The 23926-nt window shown below is 55.5% G+C and overlaps 11 protein-coding genes across 11 annotated transcripts; 3 read left to right on the top strand and 8 right to left on the bottom strand.

Moving 5' to 3' along the window:
- Nucleotides 1-16: 16 nt before the first annotated feature.
- On the bottom strand, nucleotides 17-1104 carry BO95DRAFT_68112 (haloacid dehalogenase-like hydrolase). Its single transcript, XM_025592135.1, has 2 exons — nucleotides 344-1104; nucleotides 17-289 (listed from the first exon to the last, which is right to left on the bottom strand). Exons 1-2 carry the CDS (start codon nucleotides 937-939, stop codon nucleotides 169-171), a joined length of 717 nt encoding a protein of 238 aa, XP_025444617.1. The 5' UTR covers nucleotides 940-1104; the 3' UTR covers nucleotides 17-168.
- Nucleotides 1105-1147: 43 nt separating this feature from the next.
- Nucleotides 1148-3359, top strand: BO95DRAFT_68098 (amino acid transporter). The gene is made up of 7 exons (XM_025592134.1): nucleotides 1148-1542; nucleotides 1599-1630; nucleotides 1684-1723; nucleotides 1782-1920; nucleotides 1973-2791; nucleotides 2851-3129; nucleotides 3180-3359. The coding sequence occupies exons 1-7, from the start codon at nucleotides 1355-1357 to the stop codon at nucleotides 3339-3341; spliced, it is 1659 nt and encodes a 552-aa protein (XP_025444616.1). The 5' UTR covers nucleotides 1148-1354; the 3' UTR covers nucleotides 3342-3359.
- A 1022-nt stretch (nucleotides 3360-4381) lies between these two features.
- BO95DRAFT_68062 (putative stress response protein Nst1) lies at nucleotides 4382-8763 on the top strand. The gene is made up of 6 exons (XM_025592133.1): nucleotides 4382-4474; nucleotides 4577-5841; nucleotides 5911-6155; nucleotides 6213-7800; nucleotides 7853-7966; nucleotides 8021-8763. Exons 2-6 carry the CDS (start codon nucleotides 4695-4697, stop codon nucleotides 8527-8529), a joined length of 3603 nt encoding a protein of 1200 aa, XP_025444615.1. The 5' UTR covers nucleotides 4382-4474; nucleotides 4577-4694; the 3' UTR covers nucleotides 8530-8763.
- Nucleotides 8764-9807: 1044 nt separating this feature from the next.
- Nucleotides 9808-12957, bottom strand: BO95DRAFT_440788 (vacuolar protein sorting-associated protein 35). The gene is made up of 3 exons (XM_025586036.1): nucleotides 11112-12957; nucleotides 10510-11058; nucleotides 9808-10447 (listed from the first exon to the last, which is right to left on the bottom strand). Exons 1-3 carry the CDS (start codon nucleotides 12642-12644, stop codon nucleotides 10130-10132), a joined length of 2400 nt encoding a protein of 799 aa, XP_025444614.1. The 5' UTR covers nucleotides 12645-12957; the 3' UTR covers nucleotides 9808-10129.
- Nucleotides 12958-13407: 450 nt separating this feature from the next.
- On the bottom strand, nucleotides 13408-13751 carry BO95DRAFT_68044 (uncharacterized protein). Its single transcript, XM_025592132.1, has one exon. It carries the CDS (start codon nucleotides 13666-13668, stop codon nucleotides 13465-13467), a length of 204 nt encoding a protein of 67 aa, XP_025444613.1. The 5' UTR covers nucleotides 13669-13751; the 3' UTR covers nucleotides 13408-13464.
- BO95DRAFT_68043 (uncharacterized protein) lies at nucleotides 13752-14808 on the bottom strand. The gene has a single exon (XM_025592131.1). It carries the CDS (start codon nucleotides 14636-14638, stop codon nucleotides 13835-13837), a length of 804 nt encoding a protein of 267 aa, XP_025444612.1. The 5' UTR covers nucleotides 14639-14808; the 3' UTR covers nucleotides 13752-13834.
- A 718-nt stretch (nucleotides 14809-15526) lies between these two features.
- Nucleotides 15527-15926, bottom strand: BO95DRAFT_440786 (uncharacterized protein). The gene has a single exon (XM_025586035.1). It carries the CDS (start codon nucleotides 15835-15837, stop codon nucleotides 15673-15675), a length of 165 nt encoding a protein of 54 aa, XP_025444611.1. The 5' UTR covers nucleotides 15838-15926; the 3' UTR covers nucleotides 15527-15672.
- Nucleotides 15927-16261: 335 nt separating this feature from the next.
- On the bottom strand, nucleotides 16262-18920 carry BO95DRAFT_68031 (transcription factor TFIIIC subunit TFC6). The gene is made up of 2 exons (XM_025592130.1): nucleotides 17260-18920; nucleotides 16262-17200 (listed from the first exon to the last, which is right to left on the bottom strand). The coding sequence occupies exons 1-2, from the start codon at nucleotides 18779-18781 to the stop codon at nucleotides 16350-16352; spliced, it is 2373 nt and encodes a 790-aa protein (XP_025444610.1). The 5' UTR covers nucleotides 18782-18920; the 3' UTR covers nucleotides 16262-16349.
- Nucleotides 18921-19431: 511 nt separating this feature from the next.
- Nucleotides 19432-21000, top strand: BO95DRAFT_440785 (uncharacterized protein). The gene is made up of 2 exons (XM_025586034.1): nucleotides 19432-19669; nucleotides 19739-21000. The coding sequence occupies exons 1-2, from the start codon at nucleotides 19625-19627 to the stop codon at nucleotides 20672-20674; spliced, it is 981 nt and encodes a 326-aa protein (XP_025444609.1). The 5' UTR covers nucleotides 19432-19624; the 3' UTR covers nucleotides 20675-21000.
- BO95DRAFT_512664 (dolichyl-phosphate beta-D-mannosyltransferase) lies at nucleotides 20942-22046 on the bottom strand (the record flags this gene model as incomplete). The annotated part of the gene is made up of 2 exons (XM_025591536.1): nucleotides 21773-22046; nucleotides 20942-21575 (listed from the first exon to the last, which is right to left on the bottom strand). Exons 1-2 carry the CDS (start codon nucleotides 21874-21876, stop codon nucleotides 20942-20944), a joined length of 738 nt encoding a protein of 245 aa, XP_025444608.1. The 5' UTR covers nucleotides 21877-22046.
- Nucleotides 22047-22366: 320 nt separating this feature from the next.
- On the bottom strand, nucleotides 22367-23300 carry BO95DRAFT_67998 (uncharacterized protein). The gene is made up of 3 exons (XM_025592129.1): nucleotides 23059-23300; nucleotides 22783-22994; nucleotides 22367-22702 (listed from the first exon to the last, which is right to left on the bottom strand). The coding sequence occupies exons 2-3, from the start codon at nucleotides 22988-22990 to the stop codon at nucleotides 22413-22415; spliced, it is 498 nt and encodes a 165-aa protein (XP_025444607.1). The 5' UTR covers nucleotides 22991-22994; nucleotides 23059-23300; the 3' UTR covers nucleotides 22367-22412.
- Nucleotides 23301-23926: the final 626 nt, after the last annotated feature.

Below are 23926 nucleotides of genomic sequence, written 5' to 3'. Positions count from 1 at the left end.
CTGTGGCCTTGTCGAAAGCGACTTCAAGTGTAGATAAGAATCTACTATTCTTATCTCTAACTTCTGGGACAGCTTGAACAACGCCTAATTCGCCGAAACATGCAGCGTCTCCAACATGACTGACCCACCACGACACACTGTTATCATGAAAGCAACACCGTCATCAAGTTACTGTGCTGCAATAATCTTATCAGCCATCTCGGGAAGTGTCTCTGCCATGACATCCATATCTCCAAACAACTCAGTGATCGGCTCCTTCTCCCAAATGGAACAATAAGCGGATTTGTATCTGTTAAGACGTGTTAGCAGCCTCGGAACCCGGTTGTGATGCTGCACCACTCACCCCGCACAGCGAGCCGCCGAAACGTCCCACATATGACCAGCAGCGAACCATGGCCGCCCGTGCTGTGACAGTCGTTCAAGGAGCGGCTGGTACGCTTGCAGATCAGGCTTTCCTATCCCCTGGGTATCGCAGGACAGCAGATTCTCTGCGGGCCATTCGAGACCGCCCTCTGCGAAGTAGCCCCCCACTCTCGCCAGGTCCCCAGCTGTGAAAGCCCAAACCGTGTACCCAGCGTCGCGCAGCTTGGTGATGCATTCTATCGCGCCCGGTCGCAATCCAAGTTTGGCATACTTTTCCATGATGAATTCGAGGTCCTGTTCCGTGGCGAAGCTTCGGGGCTCGGAGATGCCTGCCATGTGCAGCATGCGCCAGAACAGCAGCTCAAAGCACGTCGCAAAGGGCTTATACTGGCCACTGATGCTAAGATAGGTGTATTCCCGCTCTGCAACTTCGATCCAGGTGTATCCCAGCAGCGTCGGCTTGATGCCCTCCGCTCGGAGTCGGTCGCCCATCTGCTCGTCGATCGCATCGAATAGGACATCATACGAAACCAGAGTGCCCACGATGTCGAAAACCACGTTCTTGCTGCTAGACATAATGATGATTCTGGACACTAGAAGGTATGCTTGTCGGTGTGGGATGTTAGGTCTTTGGCTGCGACCAGAAGAGTATTCATATCGCTTCTTATATGCTCGAATGTGGTCGTGGCTAGCCTTGGACTCCTTTGCACCCCACTCTTGCTCTACTTGGCCTGACGCAACCAAGTGAGGAGAAGCCAGGATGTGAGATCCGAAGACCTATGACTGGCTGTCTGCGCCGTACATTGTGACTCGGCTATCGTCCAAGTCTTATCTTGTTGTATATGGCTTCACGCCGAAATGATTAGATATGGGTGCATAACGACCAATGGTATCTCTACGTTGCTATCTACAGTAGGAGATATAAGATGTCGCAGGGCATTCCAAGTGACTCATTCTCATCAACTCGGCAGTACACGAGACGCCAACAGCCATGACGACCGAAAAAACGGCCGCGGAACCACACAATGTGGAGATTATCGCTGATCTCGAGCAAAGTGATGACTTGGCGAAAGGCACATCGGAGCTCCTGGGAGCCAACGAAGATGTCGGCTATCATCGATCGCTGGGCCGTCGCCAAATCATGATGATGACCTTCGGGGCAGGCATCGGCACTGGCTTGTATGTCCAATTTGTCTCCTATTTGTGCTAGGAAAATAAGTCTCATAATGTATCAGATGGGTCGGTACAGGCACAGCCCTGAAGTACGGTGAGACAATATTAGCCCTGGGAACGAACTACGGATCTGACCATCAAATAAAGCGGGTCCGGGTGGCATTGCCATCGCCTATACTATCACTGCGTATGTCCACAACAAAAGATGCTGTCTTGTTCACGTCCTAACCACTCGCCGCCAACAGGATGGTCGTCTACCTACAGTATATCTCGGTTGGAGAGATGACAACATACAAGCCGGTCCATGGTGGATTTATCCGACAATGCATCGAGTACGTGGAGCCTGCATTTGGGTTTGCAGTGGGGATCAACTTCTGGTTTTCCGTGAGCCTTCATCTCCACGGACATGACCCTCGATACGCCTAACAATGGATAGTGGGTGATCTGTATCCCCGCTGAGATCACAGCGGCAGTTTCCGTGCTCGAGTTCTGGCCGCAGACCCAGGTCGTCCCCCTTGCAGCATACATCACCATTTTCCTGGTCATTATCGCCTTGGCCAACTCATTCGGGGTTCGGCTCTACGGCCACGTCGAGTATGTCATGTCGTTTGTCAAATGTCTAGCCATCGTGGTCATGATCTTCTTTATGATCATCATGACCTCCGGTGGGATTCCAGCCACGCAGGGTGCGATTGAATTCCGCTACTGGCGGAGTCCCGGTGCTCTCAACAATGGCATCAAGGGGATTTCCAAGGCCTTTGTGCAAGCCCTGTTCAGCTTTGGCGGCGGAGAACATATCGCTGTCATTGCCGGCGAGGCACGGGACCCTCGCCGGACCATCAAGAAAACCGTCTATCCGGTCTTTTGGCGCATGTTCGCCTTCTTCGTCGTCAACATCTGGCTCATGGGCATGTGCGTGCCGTATAATGACGAGAACCTGGTGAACGGGAGCGGCACACTCGGAAGTCCCTTTGTCATTGCCATCGAGCGTGCAGGGGTGATGTGGCTGGCTCATATCATCAATGGCTTCATATTTTTGACGGTGATCAGCTGTGGAATCACCAGCACTTATATTGCCAGCCGTAGTCTGACAGCGTTGTCGGACATGAAGATCATCCACGGCGTGTTTGGACGGAAAGACTCTGCCGGGCGACCATATGTATCATTGGCCATCAGCACCGCCCTCGGGGGAGGCTTAGCCTACCTGAACTGCAACGATACGGGTGCTGTAGTATACAGTTGGTTTTCGTCATTGGTGCGAAACCCTGCATCTCCGTGGACCTGTTTTCGACTTTTGAAGCTAACATTAACCAGGTGTCCGTCTCAACCCTGTTCCAGTGGTCCAGCATCTTCATCTCGCACATCCAATTCCGACGAGGCCTCGCCGCGCAGGGCATCAGCACCCAGTCACTACCCTTCCGAGCACCTGCAGCCCCCTACCTGCAGTACTTCGCGCTGGTGATTGTTCTCTTCATTGCAGGTTGCGAGTTCTATCTGGCCTGCTTCCCCTTTGGTGAGAAGGGATCCGCCAAGTCCTGGTTTTCCACTTACATTGCTGCGCCGTTGTTCTTCATGGACTATTTTGGTTACAAGGTACGTCAGTCGGCCGCAAACGATACAATGCTGCTGTTGATCCTTTCTAGATTTATTATCGTTCGAAGCTTGTCCAGCCAACTGAGATGGACTTCACGGCGGCTCAGGCTTTCGATGAAGAAGACCGGGCTAGGGCTGCGGTGGGGTATGAGCGGAATCATGAGGAAGGCACAGGGATGATGCAGCAGATCAAGAACTTGATCTTTGGTTAACTTGGTTTCAACTGAAGGTTTTTGAATTCAGTGAACTTAGAACACATAGTAGGTGTTAGATAACACATTCCGTGTTAGTGGTGAACCAAATGTAGATGGCACATCGGATGCATGAATGAATGAAAATATTTGAACAACTCTGTCCTCCTGGGCGTCGATTGAAGTAAAGTAGACAAGTATGGTCAGCCCACGCCGAGGGAGTAAAAGGGTCTGTGGCAGCGTGTTCATGTGCCTTTGCTGGCAGAACCACTCAAGCAGCACCAACCCCTCTCTTTCCCGGCATGTTTCCCGCGAATACACGCCGAGCTAGTAGTCGCCTAAGCAAGGTGCTAAGACCGGGCCTGGTGGCGGGAGTAAGATTAAGGCGGTCTGTGTGGTGGGTGGGAGTTGGGAGACCAGATGGAGCCTTTCAGAGGTTCGCAGGTTCGCCCGAGTCAATCTAGACTAGAGATGAAGATGATTTGATGTTGGAAGTAGGAGAAGAGTCAGGCAGAAAGGCAGCGAGACTCGCTTGCGGCGGCTAATCCAGTTGCGGCGAGTCGGCGAGCGGCAGGGCAGCCATCCAGAGGCCAACGTTTGTTCCGGGACCACAGCAATCAAATCAATCTTGCGCGTATCGCCGATGTGCCCTCACTGCATCTCCCTCCCACTCCTCCTCCTCCAGCTCCTCCATGGCCACCGGCATCACAATACTTCTCCTCTCTTGACATACTTACGTACTTACGTACTTACGTACTTACGTACTTTCGTTCTTCCCGCTTGCTGATCCGCGCTTTCATTTCCTGTCTGGGTCTCCCTCGTTGTCCTCCCCCTCGCAATCGCCTATAACTTATCCCGACCGCCGGTGCGCGCTTCCTTCCCCTCCCAGTTGACGACTGGTGCGGCCCGGGTCCTTTCCACCCCTCTCCGCCCTGGCTCGCTCTCCGTTTGTCGTTGTCCGTTGTCCGACCCTACCCAATTCTCTCCAACCCTCCAACCCTCCAACCCTCCAACCAATTCACCTTGCGCGCCTCTTCTCTCCACATCCCAACTGTCGCGTCTATCAACACATTCCTCCCCAACCGGGCTCTACTTGATTCTCTGCCTTCCTATAACCTTCTTTCTCTGGTCGACTATCGCCCGACGACTTTCCGGTGAGCTTCGTGTGCTCCCTTCCTCTTTCTCCATTTCCTGCCTTCCTGCGCTTGCGGACCCTTTCGCTGACTTTTTACCCCCTCCGGGGATCGTTGCAACAGCATGGTGACTAGCTAGGGAATCCATTCAGAACCCTGAATCTACGCCTTCTCTCCCCCCTCCACCCCCCTTCCTGTGCTCCGTCGGCGTCAGAGCACAACCTAAGCAACCCACCTCACCATGGCACCGCCGCAACCACTTCGATCGAGTTCCGGTCCCACAATGTCCGAGCCGGCACCCACGACCATCCCTGCACACGCCGCGAATGGCGATGTCCATGCGCCTTCCGACCCTCGCCAACCCTCCCCCTCAGACTCTAAGCCCGTGTCAGTAAATCGCAAAAAGCAGAAACGCAGGCAGAAGCAGGCGGCCCGACTGGCCGCGGAGCGTCAGCTTGACAGCGAACACGGCCCCGAGCAGAACGGATCCAGTCAACCCAACGCAGATGGCCAGCTGTCCGATGAGCATGAATTTGATGAACCTGCTCCGAACGGCGACGCCTACCACGAGGACGACGAGCACGACCAACCACTCGACCGGGCGCAGTCGTATTCTCCCGGGAACTCTGTGAACGGACAAGGCGGGGACGGTCAGCAACCCGCCGCGGCGGCAGCAGCAACAGCAACCCGGAAGTCGAAGAAGAAGAAAGGCAAGAAAAGCCGGGCGGGCTCGCAGGCGCATGGCGACGAAAGTTCCACCCCGCTGTCGACCCCATCGATCTCCATGTCGCATCCTCTCCCCCCGCCGTTACCCCCGCACCTCGGATCGCACACCATCCTGAAGTCGACCAAAGACCGCAGCATCTGGAACACCTCCACGCAGGAAGAACGCGAGAACATCAAGACTTTCTGGCTGGAGTTGGGCGAGGAGGAACGGCGACAGCTGGTCAAGGTGGAGAAGGACGCGGTGCTGAAGAAGATGAAGGAGCAGCAGAAACATTCGTGCAGCTGCACCGTGTGCGGGAGGAAACGGACGGCCATTGAAGAGGAGTTGGAAGTGCTCTACGACGCTTACTACGAGGAGCTGGAACAGTACGCCAACAACAACCAAGGGTCGTTCGAAAAGGGCGCCCCGATGATCCCGCCCCCTCGGCTCTACCACCCTCCTTTACGGTCGCCTGGTCACCATACGCGCACGCAAGGCCAATACCACCCTTCCCGGGGCCGGATCCATGAGTTACCGGAGGATGACGAAGACCTGGAAGAGGAGGAGTACGACGAGGATGACGAGGACGAGGAACCGTACAGCGACGACGAATACGAAGACGAAGAAACCCGTGCGGCTCGCGCAGATTTCTTCGCCTTTGGGAATAGTCTGACTGTTAAAGGTAGGGACAATCACGAGCGCTTGGATCTATCTGGGTTGATGCTGATTTGATTGCGTTTCTTTTTTCTAGACGGAATCCTTACGGTTGCAGACGATCTGCTGAAGAATGATGGGAAGCATTTCATTGACATGATGGAACAACTGGCCGAGCGTCGAATGCAGCGGGAAGAGGACACACAGTATGGCATCGCGGCAGCACATCAAACCCTTCATAGCGGTCACAATCACGGGCCCCTGGATGATGAAGACTATGACGATGAAGAGGATGAAGATTACGATAGTCAGGAAGAAGAAGATTACGAGGAAGATGAAATGGTCTGCTCCGGGCATTGGCTGGGTATTGATGCCGTGAAAGCTGACAGTTGCCTGCAGGATGCGATGACGGAAGAGCAACGCATGGAAGAGGGCCGGCGAATGTTCCAAATATTTGCCGCGCGCATGTTCGAGCAGCGCGTGCTGACGGCCTACCGAGAAAAGGTCGCAGAGCAGCGTCAGCAGAAACTGATTGAAGAGCTGATGGAGGAGGAATCGCGGAATGAGCAACGAAACGCCAAGAAGGCTCGCGAGGCAGAGAAGCGCAAGGAGAGGAAGCGGCTTCAGAAGCTGGCCAAGGAGGAGGAAAAGGCACGCCGAGAGGCCGAGAAGGCGGCGGAGGAGGCGGCGGCCAAGGCGGAGCAGGAGAAGAAGCTCGAGGAACAGCGAAAGAAACGCGAGGAGCAACGGAAGAAGCGCGAGGCGGAGCGGAAGGCCCAGGAAGCGGAACGTGCCCGCAAAGAGGCCGAAAAGCAACGACGACTGCGCGAGGAACGCGAACGACAGGCAGAGGCGGAACGCAAGCAGCGGGAGCAGAAGGAGCAAGAGAAGAAGCGGCGCGAGGAAGCACGGCAAAAGGAACGTGAGGAGCGCGAACTGCGGGAGAAGCTGATCAAGGAGGAACGAGAACGCAAGGTTCGGGGGGAACAACTTCGGAACGTTGCAGCCAGCGAGGCCCAGCACGCCAAACGCACCTCGCATCCCGGGCTGATGCCTCTCTCCGCCAACGTGAACCACCCCCAAGGTCTGGGTCCGGGCCAGTTTCAGTCGCCGCACTTCTCAACGACTGCCCCAGTAGTGCCCCAGGCGCCCACCCCGTCAAGACCCCGGCAGACGTCCCAGCAGGGCTCCCATAGCTCGTCGCCTCGGTCCCAGCCGGCTAGCACCGAACCATCGCAGGTCTCCATCTCCCCTCGTTCGATGGCGCCGTCTCAGTCGTCCGGAGCCTCGAGCGTTACGTCCAAACAGGGCCATGGACAGCAGCCTATGCTTCATCATCCTCAGCCGTCAGCACCCTTGTCACCTCTTGGATCTTTAGGTCGATCCCATCCGCCCGGGTTCTCGCCGTCCCATCCGCCTGGCTTGGGCCTGGTCTCTAGAGCTCCTATCGGCCATGAATTACCTACCTACCCGCCACACTCAGGACCGCTTCTCAATCAGCTGCGAGGATTCCCTGCGCCCAATGGAATCCCGATTCCTATTGGGATGAATGGCTCTCGCCCTATCCCCCCTGGACGAGGATTCCCACTGGATCCGGGGCACGGTTTGCCATTCCATAGTCAACAGCCCATGGCCAGTGCATTCTCTGGGCAGGCGAGTGGTTTGTCTCATGCTCACTCCCGACAGCCTTCCAGCTCGTTTGAGCGATCACCTCTTGAAGCGCATGCTCAACCGTCTCCTATCACCCGCCCCAGCCCCATCAAACGCCCTTCCAGCACGCAACAAGACCCGAGCAACCCCCGTCGCAGTCAGCATGATGTGGACGATCTGAGTGCGCAGCTCGGTAGCAGTGCGCTCCTGGACGATACGGACATTCCGTTCGCGTCGCACCTGTCCCAGTCACTTCCCGGGGCAACACTTCCGGGTTCCCTGCCCGGGCCAACTCGCGCTAGCTTTGCGGCCCCGTCACTGTTCCCAGACCCTCTCAGTACGTATGCCAGCGGGTTAATGTGATTCACATATGCTAATTGTTGCCACAGTTGCCAAGCACAGTGCTTTCCCGGCCAGCCCTAGCCTCGGGGGTACGTGGGGGTCACAAATACCTTTCGGCACCTCGCCCTTCCCCGGGGGTCCGACATGGGGAACTGGACCTGGTAGGTCTCCAAGAATGCGTGGCTGTCGTGGGTAGCTGCTAACATGATTACTAGGGAGTGGTTGGTCTAGCAACGCGTTCGGGCCCGCAGTGCATCATCGAGCGCACACCTCTCGACCTGTGACGATCCGATTGCTGGTGATCCAAGCCTGTAAACAGCTCAACATGATGAGCCCCTCTAAGGGCGGCGGCGGCTACCACGACGTGAATGTCGTCCTGCGGCAAGTGGAGCAGCTCCAATCCCCGACCGAGCCGGCGATCTCGCTGAAGGAGATCCTCGACATCTGCGACACGGAAGGCAACACGCAAAACGGCGGCGGGTCGTTCTCGATCAAGAGCGACGAGACGGGGGAGTATGTCAAATTCGAACCGGACACCAACAGTGCCGCCTCAGGTCACAGGGGTAGCATTGTCCCCGGCGAGATCGGCAGTCCCATCCCCAGCAGCAGTGTTCCGGCCGCCGCCTTCAGCGGGACGGTGCCGGGGACCGGGATTGGGATTGGGACGACCAATAACCCTCCCTCGGTGCTACGGCAATACACCTCCCCTCCAACCGGGTTCTAGGCGTTTTGTTTCTGTCTGTTGTTCGGGAACCTCTTGTCGTGCTGTATGTTTGTGGGCAAGACGAAAGGCGTTTATTGTTGTTTTCGACCCATGTCCGATACTCCGTACTGTACCTCATTTGCATCCTCATCCTCATGATTTCATCATTTCATCACTTGATCACGTAAAGCGTCGTGTTGTTCAATCTGTTTGTTTCCCTGTTGTCCTTCTGTCTTACGCTCCGAGACAAACCTTACCTACCTTTGTTACGATGGACTAAATATCCCCCCCCCTATCCCGACCCTGAATTCCTACCCTCACAAACCCTCCCACTGGGGCCACTGGGGTGACATGCCCCTCTATCTAATCAGATGAGATCATACCACATCGTTCCTGTCCCTGTAGAACGGGAAGTGATAACCGAGCCGAACCAAACATTAATGATATCCTTGTTCGAGTCGATTAGAATCCATCTATCCATCTCCGATCTAGATTCTGCTCCCGTATGTGTGTGTTGTATGTAGATGGTGTGGGATGGGATTAGGCGTTCCGTTTGTGCGGTTGTGGTTGTGGTTGTGGTTGTATGCTTAGCTTGCGTGAGGGAGATGCTGCTGTGCTGTGCTGTGCTGTGCTATGCTATTCACACTGTGCTGTCTTGTGCTGTGTACACTGTGTGTAGCGGAGCAGAGCAGTGCTGTACTATGTACACTGTGTGTAGCGGAGCAGAGCGGTGCTTTACCATGTGCCATGCCTCTGGGAATCCAGCCTAGCCTACTTTCCAGGCCTTGGCTTGGATGTCACTTATAGATGTAGTATTAGTATCGGGGGGAAGGTGGATAGGTGAATACGAGGAGGTAGGTATTTCGGTAGGGAAGTAGTAGGCCTACTGTTCAGGTGGGTAATGATAACTTAACTTGGGCTAGGTCACAGTGAACAAGTACAGTAACCCTTAACTTAACTTAGTTAACTTACCCATAAGTTACCCCTGCGCTGCTGGCGCAGGGATCAGGGATCCCTCTCCCGCTTGTTTTCCCTGTCCTCCCTTCTCCTGCGGTGCGCTGCTCTGGCTGTACCCAACTGTTACTGTTACTGTTATTGTCACTGTTATTGTCACTGTCAAGGGAGGTGGGAGGTGGGAGGCGGGAGGTGCGATGTCCCTTGATGAGTCTATCTCGGATCTGAGGTTTACGATTTAGAGAAGATATGTACTGTACTTACTTACTGTGCTGTACTGTACAAAACTGATGGACGGGTTTATAGAGTACTGTACATCCCCGTCACCAGGGGACTTTCAATCTACCCAATCACCAGGGAGAGTTCGATTGATAATAGGTAAGGTAGATAGAAACTTTGTTGTTGACGGTAATGATGATGATACACGCAGACCTCCGCCCTGCCCCCCGACTCTCAACCATAGAAACCAACTCAAAGTACGAAAACGGGAATCTTACAGGCCATAGATAGTCTTGTAGACGGAAGAAGATAGACACAGGATGCTAAGACGACAAGAAAAAGAATTGTATCAGAAAAAGTGGGTGGTTTAAAGTTGAATCAAGGCTTTGAATCAGAACGTGATTAAAATAGACGCGTCTCTCATTCATACAGGTCGTTCAGTCCCCCCTTACTGCCTCGGTTCCGTGATCACGCCTTCGTAATCCCGGGATCGGATGTATTCCAACGTGCGTTGGAAGTGGCGCTTGGGGCCCTCGAGGCTGGGGTTGGGCTCGTCCTTGTCGGTCTGGAGGTTGGAGTGGATGAGCTCGATCAGCCCGTTCAGATATTTGGTGGTCACGGTTTCGTTCTGCTGGTCGAAATAGTACACGTAACGGTTCAGGATCTCGACGAAGAGTTCCACGGACACGGCCGTGTCCATGCAGGCGTCGGCGACGCGGAGGGCCCGCTGCAGGCATTCGAGGACGCGCTTGCCGTCACGGTAGAGCTATCACATTATCAGTTTAGTGGTTTCTTGAGATGGAACAGGAGTCAGCGCAGGCAACGTACGTTCTTCAGGTCTTCCTCGCCCCGTTGCGGGTTCTCCACCACCCACCAGAGATGGCTGGCCAGATAGACGGCGCGACATTGATCGGGCTTCTTGAGCAGCTTGCTGCCGTGGAGCGCCGCCTTGGTGATGAGGGTGTCGTAGTTTTCCTTCGAGAACCCCCGCGTGCCGTGAAGCGCCCCGGCAATGATGCAGACGGCCTGGAACTGCGCGCGGGAGTCGCTGATCGAGTCCTCGTAGATCGTAAACGCCTGGGCAAAGAACTCGTAGCTGAACTCTTCGAAGCCCGTCTGATCGGCCACCTCGCCGCACATCACAAACAGCCGCAGCGCTAGGTCGGCGCATCCGGGGTTCACGCGTTGGTAGAGGTTATTGACGCATTGATGCATGAAGCGGTACAGCGCCGAAGACTGCGACTGCCAGTTGTCATCGTAGTGCTCGCGAGCCTTGAGTTTACGCGCCAGGCGTATCGACGAGGTGATTAGGGCTGGTGTGGTGTAGCGGATGCGCTCGTTGCCGTCGAGGTAAGCTTTTCGCGTCGCTTGTAGAAGCTGCAAGATGCATTAGGGCACTGTCGTGAGAAGAGAAAAAACGAGGGACAAACCTTCAACTGCGTATCATTGTCGTCTGCCTTGATCAAATGTACCAATCTCGCAAGCCACCCTTGCTCCTCAATGGTCTCCTCCGTCTCCCCTCGTCGCTGAGACCCAGGGTAGCCCATGGATTGCTGGGTCCCTTCCTTGATCAAGACTCTTAGAGCCTGCAGAACACGGTCGAGGTTCTCTGTGGTGGTGATCGTGGTTCCGTTCTTGAGGAGGCTGCGAGCGATCTCGCCCGCGACAGATCGCCGCGTGGGGTAAGACTGGGTGGTCAGAAGTGGGATGTAATGAGGCAAGGCCAAGGCCGTGAAGATCGAAACGTAAGAGCGGAGGGGAGCGGTGAGAAGTTGCAGGAGATTTTGCTGCGTAGGAGCGGAGTGCAGGTCGGCGTGATCGGTATAGGCGGCGGTCTCTTTCGCCGCGAAGTCAAGGACCTGGTCGACGTATTCCAAGTGGTCGGGGTAGGTGTTGAGCGCTAGATTGGCCAGCGACAGAAGAAGCGCCATGGTGTCTTGAATCGGGAGGCCGCGGCTCTTGATCAGGTTGACCACTTGATCATAGAAAATGGCATACAGCTTGACATCGTCAGGGATGGCCTCGGGTGCCTTTGCATCGCCATTCGCTGGTTTCCGCTCGCCTTCCTCCGCCGTGTCGCTGTCCTTCTTGGCCTGCTCGACACCATTCTCCTGGGCTGCCTGTGCGTCGGTCGCCGGCTCCTCCGCCTTTGTCTCTTCGGACACCTTGAGGTTCTCGAGCAACTTGGTAACAGCCTCTTCCTCCTTCAGCTTGCGTGCCTCCGGATCCGCGGAAGCCTCTCTCTCGCGGGCAGCATAACTCGAGAGGCGGTCCATCAACCCGATCACGATCTTCTTCAAGTCCACATGCGGGTTGAGCCGAGAGATCGCCGAGAGCAAGAGGTCCAAGGTGTGCAGATGGAACTCGTCCGGGAAGACCTTTGTGATGACTTCCAGCAGATACTCCTGCGCCAACACATCCCGACATTGCACGACCTGTTCCAGCAGCGCCTGCAGGATGCCGGACTTGTAGCCCTCAAGATCGACCAGCTGACTGAGGCGCACGACGTTGCTGCCGACCAGCAGCTCCAGCTCGCGGCGCTCCTGCATGCGCTTCTCGCGCTCGCGGGACGGGCCCTGGTGCTGCAGACGCACCCACAGCTTGTTCATCTCCACGAAATTGGTCAGGACGAAGTTGATCGAGTCCTGCAGGTTGCCCTCGGGCCCGTCCCCGGCGCTCGTCGGCAGGTGATCCCGCGCCTGGCCCGACAGGTAGTACCGCAAGAACAGGCCGCGGATAGGGTGCTGCACGCCGCGGCTCATCTCCATCATGTCCTTCATGATCTCCTTGACAGGGGCGTCCTCCACGGACATGTACACCGTCCCGACGGTGATCATGAGGTAGAGTCGCGGGATGATGTTGCCGGCATATTGGACGAGCTCGTACAGGTCGGCCAGGTGGTTGACCGGGTGGTTCTCTTTCAGGTATACGGAGAGGTGTCGCAGGGCGTCGAAGACCGCCATATATAACTCGTAGTATTGCTTGGGGCCCAGACTAGGGGTGCGGAGCTCGGAAACTAATGTAGACCTGTCGATAAACAAGGGAGGTGTAGGACTGAGTTAGCTGGTTTGTTGCTTGTGCGTGTTGCGCGATGCTTTGGTGTTCGCACGTTCAATTGGTCTTCCCATTGCTGCCTGGGGAGGAGGGGAGCTCACCCGCATTTCAGCGCATCCATTAATTTGCCGGGGGTCTCTAGACATTTCCGCATCATCTGCGACTGTTGACGCACCACGCCCAATGCCTCCTCGAGGAGACGAGTCTGGTCTTCGGGGGGTGCTACCGGGGTAGCCATGTTTGTTGCTTTATGTGGATGGGGAGGCGTGAAGGAAGGAGGGGGGGGGGATGATTCGAATTGGTGTTGAGAAAGTCGGAGCGGTAAACACCTGGCCGGAAAGGGGGAGGGGAGTCCGGAGCAAGGGTTTCAATGACGGAGATAGTGGGTTCGTTAGATGCGCGAAGGTGAGCACACGAGATTAGACGGCTCCTGGTCGATAGACAGGAGAATCGAGGGTGGAGATGAGCAAGAAGCCGGGGAAGGTGAATGCGGACATGCGATCAAGACTGGGAGACTGACTGTACCCGGACAGTCAGTTTAAGTTAAGTCAGTAAATGAATGGGCTGGGCTCGGGTTATGTAAACGAACCGTCCGGCGGGATCGTACGTCACGGGGGCACGAGGCAAGCTAACCGCTCTGGGTTTCTTATCATGATTCGGATCAATCATTCTATACACTCGATTCCACAATTCCCTTCTATTGACCCCAACAGAACTCAAACACTCTATCTACCAGCGCATACATGTACTGCTCCACCCACATCTAACCAATTGTATGTGACAGAAAGAGCTAAGTACAGTACAGTAGTAATTATCAAGCCACCGCCAAAAACAAATACCCATAGTACCATAAACCATAAAATCATAAAACCATAGAGCCGCAACGCCCCAGATATGCCAATCCTCATGAATAACGATCGTCATGCCAGTCATGACACATAAAAACCGGGACCATATACCATAAATCAACAAGAAAAAGGGAACGCTTGCTTGCCATGTACCGTGTATCGTAGCGATCGCATTGGATCGCACCAGTCATGAAAAAACCATATACTTAGTGAGAGAAGAAGCCAAGAAGGAGAGATCCTTCAGAGATAACTCAGTAGTCAGCCGCCGTGCCGTTCCGAGCGTGCAGAGAGGTGCCGTTCAAGCTTCGGGCGAAGTGCTTGGTAGCAGCCTCGGTGGTGTTGGTTGCGCGCTTGGTCGCGTCGGACGGCCCCGCGGTGTTGTTGAAGTTCTGAGGGGCGAGCTTCGCGTCGTCGGTGGTGAGTGCACGTCTCGCGAAGGCAGCCGCATGCTCAGGAGCAAGATCCTCGCGGGCCGGCTGGGTCTCATTGGCGCTGCTGCCGGTGTGCTTGCTGGCTGCTTCGGTGCCGGTGAGTGCGCGTTGGGTCAGAGCCTTGGCGGACAGGTCTTCGTCCTTGTGCTCGGCGTGATGCTCATGCTCATGCTCGGTTCCGTTGTGGTTACCCAAGGAACGGGGCAGAGTGTCGTTGCTGCGCTTGGCCACTGTGATGGAATCCTCGCTGGCGCGGGTTTCGGTGACGGTGGTGTTGGCCTGCGCATGGCGACGGTGGTGGTGCTCTGTGCTGTTGAGTCCACGCACCGCAAACTGGGGCCCGGGGTGGGGGATGCCTGTCACCCGAGGACCGACACTCCAAGAGGAAAGAGAGAAAGGCTCCAGAGCTGGGGTGGAGGAAGGATATTCAGTGACGGTCACCGTCACGGGAGGCGAGGGCGTGGCGGTGACTGTCTCGACGGTGGGAGCGGCAGTGCCGGCGACGTCGACGACCTTGTATGGCAGTTCATTTCTGCGAGCAATGGTGTCGTTTGCTTGGGAATGGAAGACCGGGACTGACTGGGCAGTCAGGGAGAGAGCGAGAAGCAAAGCGGCGGTATACATGTTGGTGTGCGATGTGTAGGGTTGATGTTGGGTATGGTTGAAGAGCTTGACCAGAGGGAGGAAGAGGCACAAAGACGTTTCTGCTTTGAATATCGAAGACACTGAAATGTCTTACACTGGTATCTCAGTGATGAATTGAACTAGAAGAGAGCTAGAAGCCAAAGCTCGAGGGAACCGATTCATTTATCACTTGGATGGAAACCGTAGAAACACACACCGATCCACCACAGGGGCCCTGGAACTGAAGTTGGTAGCCTAAAAAACATAGAAAATCGAAGAAGAGAAAACGAAAAAAACAAAAAAAGGTCCACCAGGACCCAGAGAATTAGATCTTTATTCCATCATAGACGGCACGCCGGGCCCAGTGGGCGGGAGATTAAAGTGCAGGCTGGCGCATCCTCGTTGCTGTCAAAGGAGGCTGGGAAAGTGGGAATGGAGCCCTCATTGCCAGCCCCGTTGGTTTTTGGGCGATTGGCAACTGACCCTGCACCACGCTTAATTTTAGTACGAGTCAGGGAAATCTTGGCAAGGCACATGCAAATCCAGAGGTCGCTCAGAGAGTCAGAGCAGTGTTTGACTACATCACAGCACGAATTGAACAATTCGATATGCGATATGCGATATGCGATATGCTGGATGCTGTATAGACCTAGAAGGTGAAGAGTGTTTGTTTTCGATGTGGCTGGGCAGCGGGCACACGGGCGGCTGTGGCAGATGACGTTGTTGTTATTCGACAGTTGACGGGCGGTGGGCCGAGGATCTGCCGCTCCAGAACGGCTGCATTGAAGGTTGATCACCTTTTTCTTAACTACACTACCTACACTACAAGCAACAACTCACAGTTACACAATGTTGATCACAAGTCCAAATTCCCCCCCCCCCCCCTTACGACTATCACCGCCTCTATCAATCAACTAACAGTCTCCTCGACTATGCCGTCTCCCCAGCATGTTCTCTGCGGTGTAGATCCTCATCTCCTACGTCATGAGAAAACCGCGATATTGAGGGATATACTTCGCTTCTCGGGGTGCTGATCAACCGGGTGATGTGGGTGTGTACTGAGATTCTATTCTTGACAGAGGCGGTGTCTTGATCAACACTCCCAATCCACCAGGAGGTTCCAATGAAAACACTTGCCATGACCCACACATGGTCAGGGACACCATGCACAGTACACAGATAGGTTGTCTACCGTACATAGTACATCGGCTACTATGTCACCCTGGTCAAAGGGCACATACCCGCACAACTAGACGAGCAAATTAGCTTGGTTGAGTGGGTCTGGTGGAAGTACAGCTGTACTATTGAGGTAGGGTCTTGAGGTATTGTTGTGTTCTGTTGTTCCATTTATAGCCTGTGCCTATCTTGCGTAATATGCAGTCCAGCTCTGCGGGCATGGATGAACCTTCGTGGCTTATGGGGGCTCAAGCCGTGACCGTAGTTGAAGCGCGGCTCGTCGATCCGCCTATAGTCAGCGGTAGGCGAAGAGTTAAATCCCATGCAAGATTTCGTGTCGTTTGCATGCACGCCCGACATGTGCAGAGCTCGGCTCGGCAGGGTCTACGTAATGCGTCCGTCGGGATGAACTGTCCACAAGAGGCGGTGTCGTGTCCTACTCGGATCCGATCTTCGGCTCCTCGTCGGTCGAAGACGAGCCCGTTTGCACAAGAGGATGGAACTGACTTCGCGCAGTGAAAAGCTAAAACTAGCCTCAAGACAGAACCAGGTCCTCGACTCGGACCAAGCCACATCCCAAGCCCGCGGCAGCCCATCCGGCGCATGCTTGGTTGGGATTCCACGAAAGCGCAGTAACGTGCGTTTCCTCCTCGTAGATCGTGATCATCGCCATGCCGTTGACCAGCTTGCGATCCCCGATCAGGTTGCGCAGCAGGCTGACACTCTCGGCGCGGTATCCGTCGTAGAAGCGACTGACCCCCGTGCCGGTGTCGTGCGGGCCACGCACCCATTCATGCTGGAACCAGTTCTGTTGCCATTGCTTCTCCTTGGAGTGCAGCACCCGCCGAAGCGGGTTGGTGGCTTGCACCGTGCCCCCCACGCAGCCAAACAGGACGCTGGGATGCCAGTAGCTGCACGGCGCCAGCGCCGAGATGGGGCTTGGCAGTCGGGCGACTGCGGTCGAGGTGTAGAACCGCCGGACGGCGAGCAGACGGGCGAAATCGTTCTCGTCACTAGAGAGGAACGATTGCAGCGGCGGGCAGTACGAGAGATGGGTCGAGCCCACCCGCATGCGATTCGTATACACCTGGTCCTTGGGCGGGTCGACGACGGACGTAAGCCTGGTGTCGCCGTCCATGGAGGTAGTGGCTATCAGATGGGGATACGTAGGGTAGGCGGATGAGATGTTGAGAACCCAGGTGGAGTGAAGTGCTTGGTAAAAGTAAGGGGCGGGACTCGAGGACGAGTTCGAGGACGGCGCGATGCTCCAGATTGCGACATACCCGTTGGCACAGCCGACGGCAATATCGCTTGGAGAGAGCCATGTCACGCATGTACAAACAGTCGATGGGGGCTTCGCCTCGAAGATCGTGGAATGTACCTGATCTAGGAAGGGGGGTTCAGTATACCGACAGCCACCAAAAGGACAGGAGCAAAGAACCTACAGAATTCAGCTTTCTTGGTATCCCGGCCGACTTTCACGTCGATGACTCGCACATAACCATCGGTCCAGATGCCCGCCAGAAGCCCCAGGGTCTCGCGCTCGTCCTCGTCGTCTTCGTCTCGAGGACTGCGAGGCATAGGACACCAGGCCAACCGGCGCAAATCGCCCCAATCCGTACACAGCGCCAAGCGCAAATGCGGCCGAAATCCCAGATCGATCTTCCGCGCCAACGTCTCAGACTCTTGAGCCTGGAACGCCCAGATCTGCAGAGCGCAGGGATAGGGCGCCGAGGGCCTGAACGCCGGCGCGGCCTGATCCTTCAGCGGATCGGGGACCTTGGCCTTCTGGTCCGGTAGAATCGGGGCCACGACCGCCAGATACTGCGTGCGACCCAACTGATTCGGCGCCCAGGCCAGACATTGCACTTTGCTCCCGAAGTTCAGCAGCCACCCCTCGCGGACTTTATGGCAGCCCGACCCAGCCTTGGCTTTGCTGGCCCACGCGTCGCCGAAATCGAGCACCTGATGCTGGCCCAGCGTGAACTCCTTCTGGTCATCCACGGGCCCCAGGAGAACGGTATGATCCCCGCGCGAGCGAGCCAGGTACTTGCGGCGCGCGGCCGCCTCCCCGAGCTTCGCCACGCGCTGCCGCAGCCGGAACCGCTCGCGGACCGCGTCGGTATAGTACCAGTCCCAGCCGCGGGCGCTCTCCAACTTCAGAAGGTCGGGCTCGACCCCAAAGGTCAACCCATAGCCATAGTCGGCGCCGTCCCTCACCCTCTGCAGCGCCTCGCGGGTCGGAAACGTCGAATCCACCCCGCCACCCCACCGCTCGCGCGCGTAGATCATCGCCAACAGATCCCTATTGTCCGTCCCGAACATCACCCGCAGATGTACCGCCTTGCCCACATGTTCGAGGGGGTTGAACGAGCCGCGCGAATGCGTCGCATCGCCGGTCAGCAGCAGACTGCCATCCGGATGTCGTCGCTTAGGTGTTCTAGAGTTGGCGGCGGCGGCGGCGCCAGCACCAGCACCAACACCAACACCAGCAGAGGTACCACCAGCCTTGCGTGACTTCCGACGAAAAGGCCCGCCACCAGCAGTAGCAGTCCTCGCCCCCACATTGCCTCCAGCTTCACTACCATCCTCCTCGTCCTCATCACCCTCGACCTCCTCCGCCTCTTCTTCATCTCGGAACTCCTCGTCGTCATCGTCATCATCCTCAGAGTTCCCAGCATCCGGCATCTCAAAGTCCTCATCGGAGGATTTATCGTTCACGGCCGCGAACGCGCGTGTGCTCCTCCCTTTCCCTTTCCCCTTGTTCTTGTTCTTGTTCGTCTGCCTCTGCCTCTGCTGCTGCGACGCCGCTGCTACCGATGCGTCACCTCCACCACTATCGCCCTGTTGGCCCTCTTCCGGGTCGTTGTCGTTATTGTCATCGCTAACTCCGGCGGCCACGAACGGGTCCTCTATATATTTCGTTCTGGCGCCGGAGGTGCGATTGCTTCGGCGGGGATGGGCCATGATTGTGTGGGTGATGGGGGTCGAGTTCTTCGGTAGATTAGGTAGGTAGGCAGCTAGGTAGGTATGAATGTGGTGGTGGTAGTTCTGCGCGGGGGATTTGGTTGTGAGGTTAGGTCAGTTGTCTGCCGAAAGTCCCTTCAGTCGGGTCGTCGCATTGCGGATCTCAGGGCCAAGTCACGGCTCAACTGAGTTTGTGCTTGGGATAGTCGCCGAGTTATGTTATAGCAGATGAGGCCTCATTGCTGTGGGGAGTATGTTAAATTATTTTGGGGTCATGAGTCAAAGCGAAGGCGAGTTTGTGCAGTGCAGTGGACGAGAAAATATGCGCCGGATGAATCGCTCGGGGGGGGGGCGCCCGCGCGAGTAATGCTGGTTACCTGATTGGGTTAGAGGTCTTGGCGGAAGGGGGGGGGGGGTAGTTTGGGAGGAGCTATGAGTTCAAGGTTGAGGTATCAACATAGGTACTATCTACCTAGGTATGAGTATGAGTAGGATGATTTGGGGATTTTGACTGGTATGATAAGGAAAGATGTAATGAGAGATGTCTGTACTGTCTGTACCCCGCTATTGCCCGGTAAAAACTAAGAATGACTGGCTCTACACTAATGCACTGGATCGCAATCCGAACTGACAGCTCCGACCTTCTACACCCGAATCGGGGCTGGAACCCCGCCCTGGCCCAGTGACCGCATCACCACCGGGTCGTCCTCCGTCGATAACGATAAGTCCTCCAACTACTGAACCGACCCGGATTACCTGCTTTTACCAAACAATCCTACAAAATCATCCACACCACCGCCATCAACCAGACAACACACTCACACTCACACACATACAATCACCATGTCTTCCCCGAACCACTCACCCCCCGGCATTCTCCACGAATACGTACGTCCACCCTAAACTCACAAGCCCCCCAAGCCCAACCCCCGACCTAACACTATACTACACAAAAAGGCTCCCCACCTCGTCGCCTTCGAATTCAGCTCCCCCACCAACGACCCCAAGCCCAACACCCTCCTCTTCATCGGCGGCCTCACCGACGGCCTGCACACGGTCCCCTACGTCCACACCCTGGCGCAGACCCTGACACCCAAAAGCACATGGAGCGTCTTCAATCTCCTCCTCAGCAGCTCCTACAGCGGCTTCGGCACGGGCAGCCTCGACACCGACGTCGCCGAGATCGCCCAGTGCATCGAGTTCATCCGCACGCGCCTGCCGCACAAGGCCGCCGGCAAGATCGTCATCATGGGCCACTCGACGGGCAGCCAGGACGTCCTGCACTACCTGCACTCGCAGCAGCCCCGAAACCGGCCGGCGGTCGATGGGGCGATCATGCAGGCGCCCGTCTCGGATCGCGAGGCGCTGCTGGTCAAGATCCAGGAAGCCGACGGCTTCCAGAAAAATGAAGTGCGGGGCGCCTACGAGCAACTCGTGCAGATGGCGCGCACCGGGCCCGCCAACTTCCTCCTGCCCATGGACTTGCTCGCCCGCGTGGGATTGCCCGAGAATACGCCGGTCACGGCGGCGCGGTTCTGGAGCTTGGCCAGTCCCGACAGTCCCCAGCGGCCGAGCGCGGATGATCTGTTCAGTTCGGATCTGGGGGATGAGAGTCTCGCAGCGACGTTCGGGAAGGTGGCGGAGAGGGGTCTTTTGAATGGGAGGCTGATGGTTCTGTTCTCGGGGGCGGACGAGTATCTTCCCCCCTGGGTGGATGTGCCGGGGTTGATGGGGAGGTGGAAGCAGGCCGTGAATGGTGGGGGGCAGAATATCTGGGATAATGAGGGCAGTGCGGCCATTGAGGGGGCGAGCCATAATGTGAGTGACGTTGGGCAGGAGGAGCTGGTGCATCGGGTCAGTCGGTTCTTGGAGAGAGTTGAGAAGCCAACCTAAACGCTGTGGAGAGTTATCTGCACCGATATCTTTTCACTGAGCCAAGAGCCAAGGGGGGGAGGAGAAGTTCTAAAAATGTACATACTAGAAGAGGGCGACAACGGGAATTTTGACGACAAGAATAGACAACGGAGGGTATAGTTAGATGATAGATGGTAAGAAAAAATGATCAAAGTCGATAAAGTCAACCCCCAAAAAACAGAGCAGTCGGGAAACAAATGCCCCAATCCCCCTTAAAACAGAAGACATCTCTCGAAAAGCATCCAATTAAACCTTCAACCACAGAGTCATCACCCCCTTCAAATACTCGACAATCTCATGCCCGCCCAACTTACTCTCCCCGAACAAACGATCCACGAATGTGATCGGACACTCGGCGACCTTGAAACCCATCGCCTTGGCGCGGACCATCATCTCCATCTGGAAACTGTACCCCTTGGACTGGGTGCTGTGGATGACCTTCTCCAGCACGCTCTTCTTGTACAGGCGGAAGGAGCCCGTCAGGTCGCTGACGCCGGGCATGAGCATGACGTCGGCGATGAGGTTGGCCGTGCGCGAGGTGAACTTGCGGAACAGATCCCAGCCGTAGACGCCCCCCTTGATGTCGCCGCGGGCGGCGTAGCGCGTGCCCGTGACGATGTCCGCGTCCGTCTCGCGCTGGATGTCGATCATCGTCGGGATGAACTTGGGGTGGTGGCTGAAGTCCGCGTCCATGATGATCACGTAGTTGCCCGTGCAGAACTGCAGCCCGTGGATGTACGCCGTCCCCAGCCCCAGCTTGCCCGCCCGCGGCTTCAGGATGATGTGCTCCGCGCCCCAGTGCTGCTGCAGCTGTTTCGCCACCTCCAGGGTGCCGTCCGGGGACCCGTCGTCCACGATGATGACTTCCCAGTTCAGGTTGCTGTTTTTTGGGGGGGCCGGGTGGTCAGTTTTGTTTCTGAGGACTTGGGGGGGTGGAGGGGAACAGGATGTGGGGTGGGAAGGTAGGTAGGTAGGGGAGAAGAGGAGGTTTAAGGGAGGCGAGGCGAGGAAGCTACTCTCCATTGGAGATAACAATGGGAGAAAGATGATCGATGAGAATGGGGGGAATAAACGCACTTCTCGCGAAACGTCCGCTCCAACAACCAACAAATGATAGGGAGGTTCTTCCGCTCATTGTAGGTCGGCAGGATGACCGAGTACTTGTTCGTCGAGGCACCCATGATTCTGTTCTGTGAATGTTGCCAATAAATGATCCGCGAATAGGTCAAGAAATTCGATCCGTGCTCCAAGACACAGAGAATAGATAGATAAGATCAGGAAGGGACAAGGAAAAAGGAGTGAAGGTCAGCAAAGTGCTGGGGAGAGGAGGAGTAAGAGTGAAAGAGTGAAAGCGCGCGGCGCGGGCTGGACTTGGCGACGAGGACGGACGGACGACTACTGACTGGTGCGGGAGATCCGCATTCGCATCCATTCAACGTGGCCAGTCCAGGAGTACCAAGACTAAAGACTGTCCAGTTGTTTCACCCCTCGGTTCAACTGGCTAACTTAGCTTGCCGTTCCTGCGGTCGTCGTCGTTTTACATCGCTTACAGCTGCACACCCTCACTTCTGCCCGCAGTTGATTATTCAGTACTTTCAAGAACCAAAAAAAGACAATAAAAAATAAGAGCAAGAACTTTAATCCGTGAGATCCGTTAAGGTACATAGAAATACATGGACAATTCGTCTCTCAATGCGCTACAACTCTCAACCTTTACTTATTTCTTCACCTGGTTATACGCGTGATCGTACCGTTGGTCCATCTCCTGGTTGTGTCTCTTGACATCCTCCGATGCGTTGTCTCCCACTGTTCCATCGATCTCTGCATTGGGCGAATTCTCGCCGTCCGTGATGGTCGGTTTGGCCTTGTTGGATGGTGTGGTCTTGCTGTGACTCTTGTTTTCGACGCCAGTGCCAGTGCCATGACCGGTGTCCTTGCTGCCACTGTTGTTGCTAGACTGCTGGGACTTCTTCGACGAACCACCACCAACGTCTGGGGCGGGCGGGCCTATTGTGACGAAGGCATCAGTTCATTCTATTCCACATCAAAGTGCTTTGTTTGTTATCCTTAAAGGTAAAGCTACTCACCCGGATGCTCGAGGTCTCGAGTAGGCTCGTTGCGGGAGGTGTTGGGCTGTTCAGCCTGGGTCTCGCCCTCGCCGCCGTAGGAGCTATGAGCGTAGCCGCGCCAGGGCTGGACGCTCTTGGAAGTGGAAGTAAGACGCGATGCCGGTCGAATGAAGGGAGAGTAGCTTGCACGAAGGGATAGTCTGCTGCTGCGAAGTATGGAAGCCATGATGCTGGTCTGAGGTAAGATGACTAGTGACACTAAGGTAAAGAAGGTGAGAACAATAGGTAATGTACAATTTAGAATTGCGTTCGTTTAGATATTGATCCAGGATTTGATTAACTTCAACACCTTAGGGACTGCCTGCCCACTTTATTTAGTAGCAGATGGCTTAGTCGCCCCCGGATGATCAAGTGGTGATCGACTTCGAAGGGGAGGTGGGTTGCAGACGATGACGTTTGCATCCGGTCATCTTCCCAAACCCCAACCCGACCATTGCGCAACCACTGTTGCATCGCCCCTAGCTAATTCAAGCACGTAAGGGCGCAAAAGAATTGTGAATGTGAGGTTAATGGCTTGTAGCACAGTCCACGAAGAGGTTGTTTCCGCTTCGCACCCGCCTAAAGCAAATAGTAGATTCAGACCATATTACCAGAACATGTCGAAATGCCAACCAAATTCTCAACGAGAACATACCCACCCTTAAGGAGGGGTCAAAGTAAAAAAAAAGTAATGATGAAGAGGATATCCGGTTCCTGGACATACGCAGGCCTTATAAACAGAGATTAAACGAAAGAGTCTCCTGGCCGCAATGTACGCTGTCCTTCCTTGCACCGTTTGAACCCCCTTCCCAATATAAACGCCCAAAAAAAAGCCTTCGAAACTATCCAGAGCGATGCAGAAGCGGACGGCGATTTGTCGGCCGCATTAGATTGAAACAAACAACCACCGGGACAAATAAGACCCAGCTGGAATATATAATATGCACGCCATAAGATAACAAAATGTATTGGAACATCCTTCATGCCCAAGGTGAAAATGAGGTAGGTTAACCTTGAGAGACTAATCAAACATTCGTATGCACGTAAAGAGCTGGATGGAAGCGGCCCCCTCAGTTTTAGTGACGCCAACGCCTTCGGTTCCGCAGACAAACAAGAGCTTCGT

Source organism: Aspergillus brunneoviolaceus (genome assembly GCF_003184695.1).
Source record: "Aspergillus brunneoviolaceus CBS 621.78 unplaced genomic scaffold BO95scaffold_17, whole genome shotgun sequence".
NCBI classification, from domain to species: domain Eukaryota; kingdom Fungi; phylum Ascomycota; class Eurotiomycetes; order Eurotiales; family Aspergillaceae; genus Aspergillus; species Aspergillus brunneoviolaceus.
This window is presented reverse-complemented; position numbering and strand designations above follow the sequence as displayed.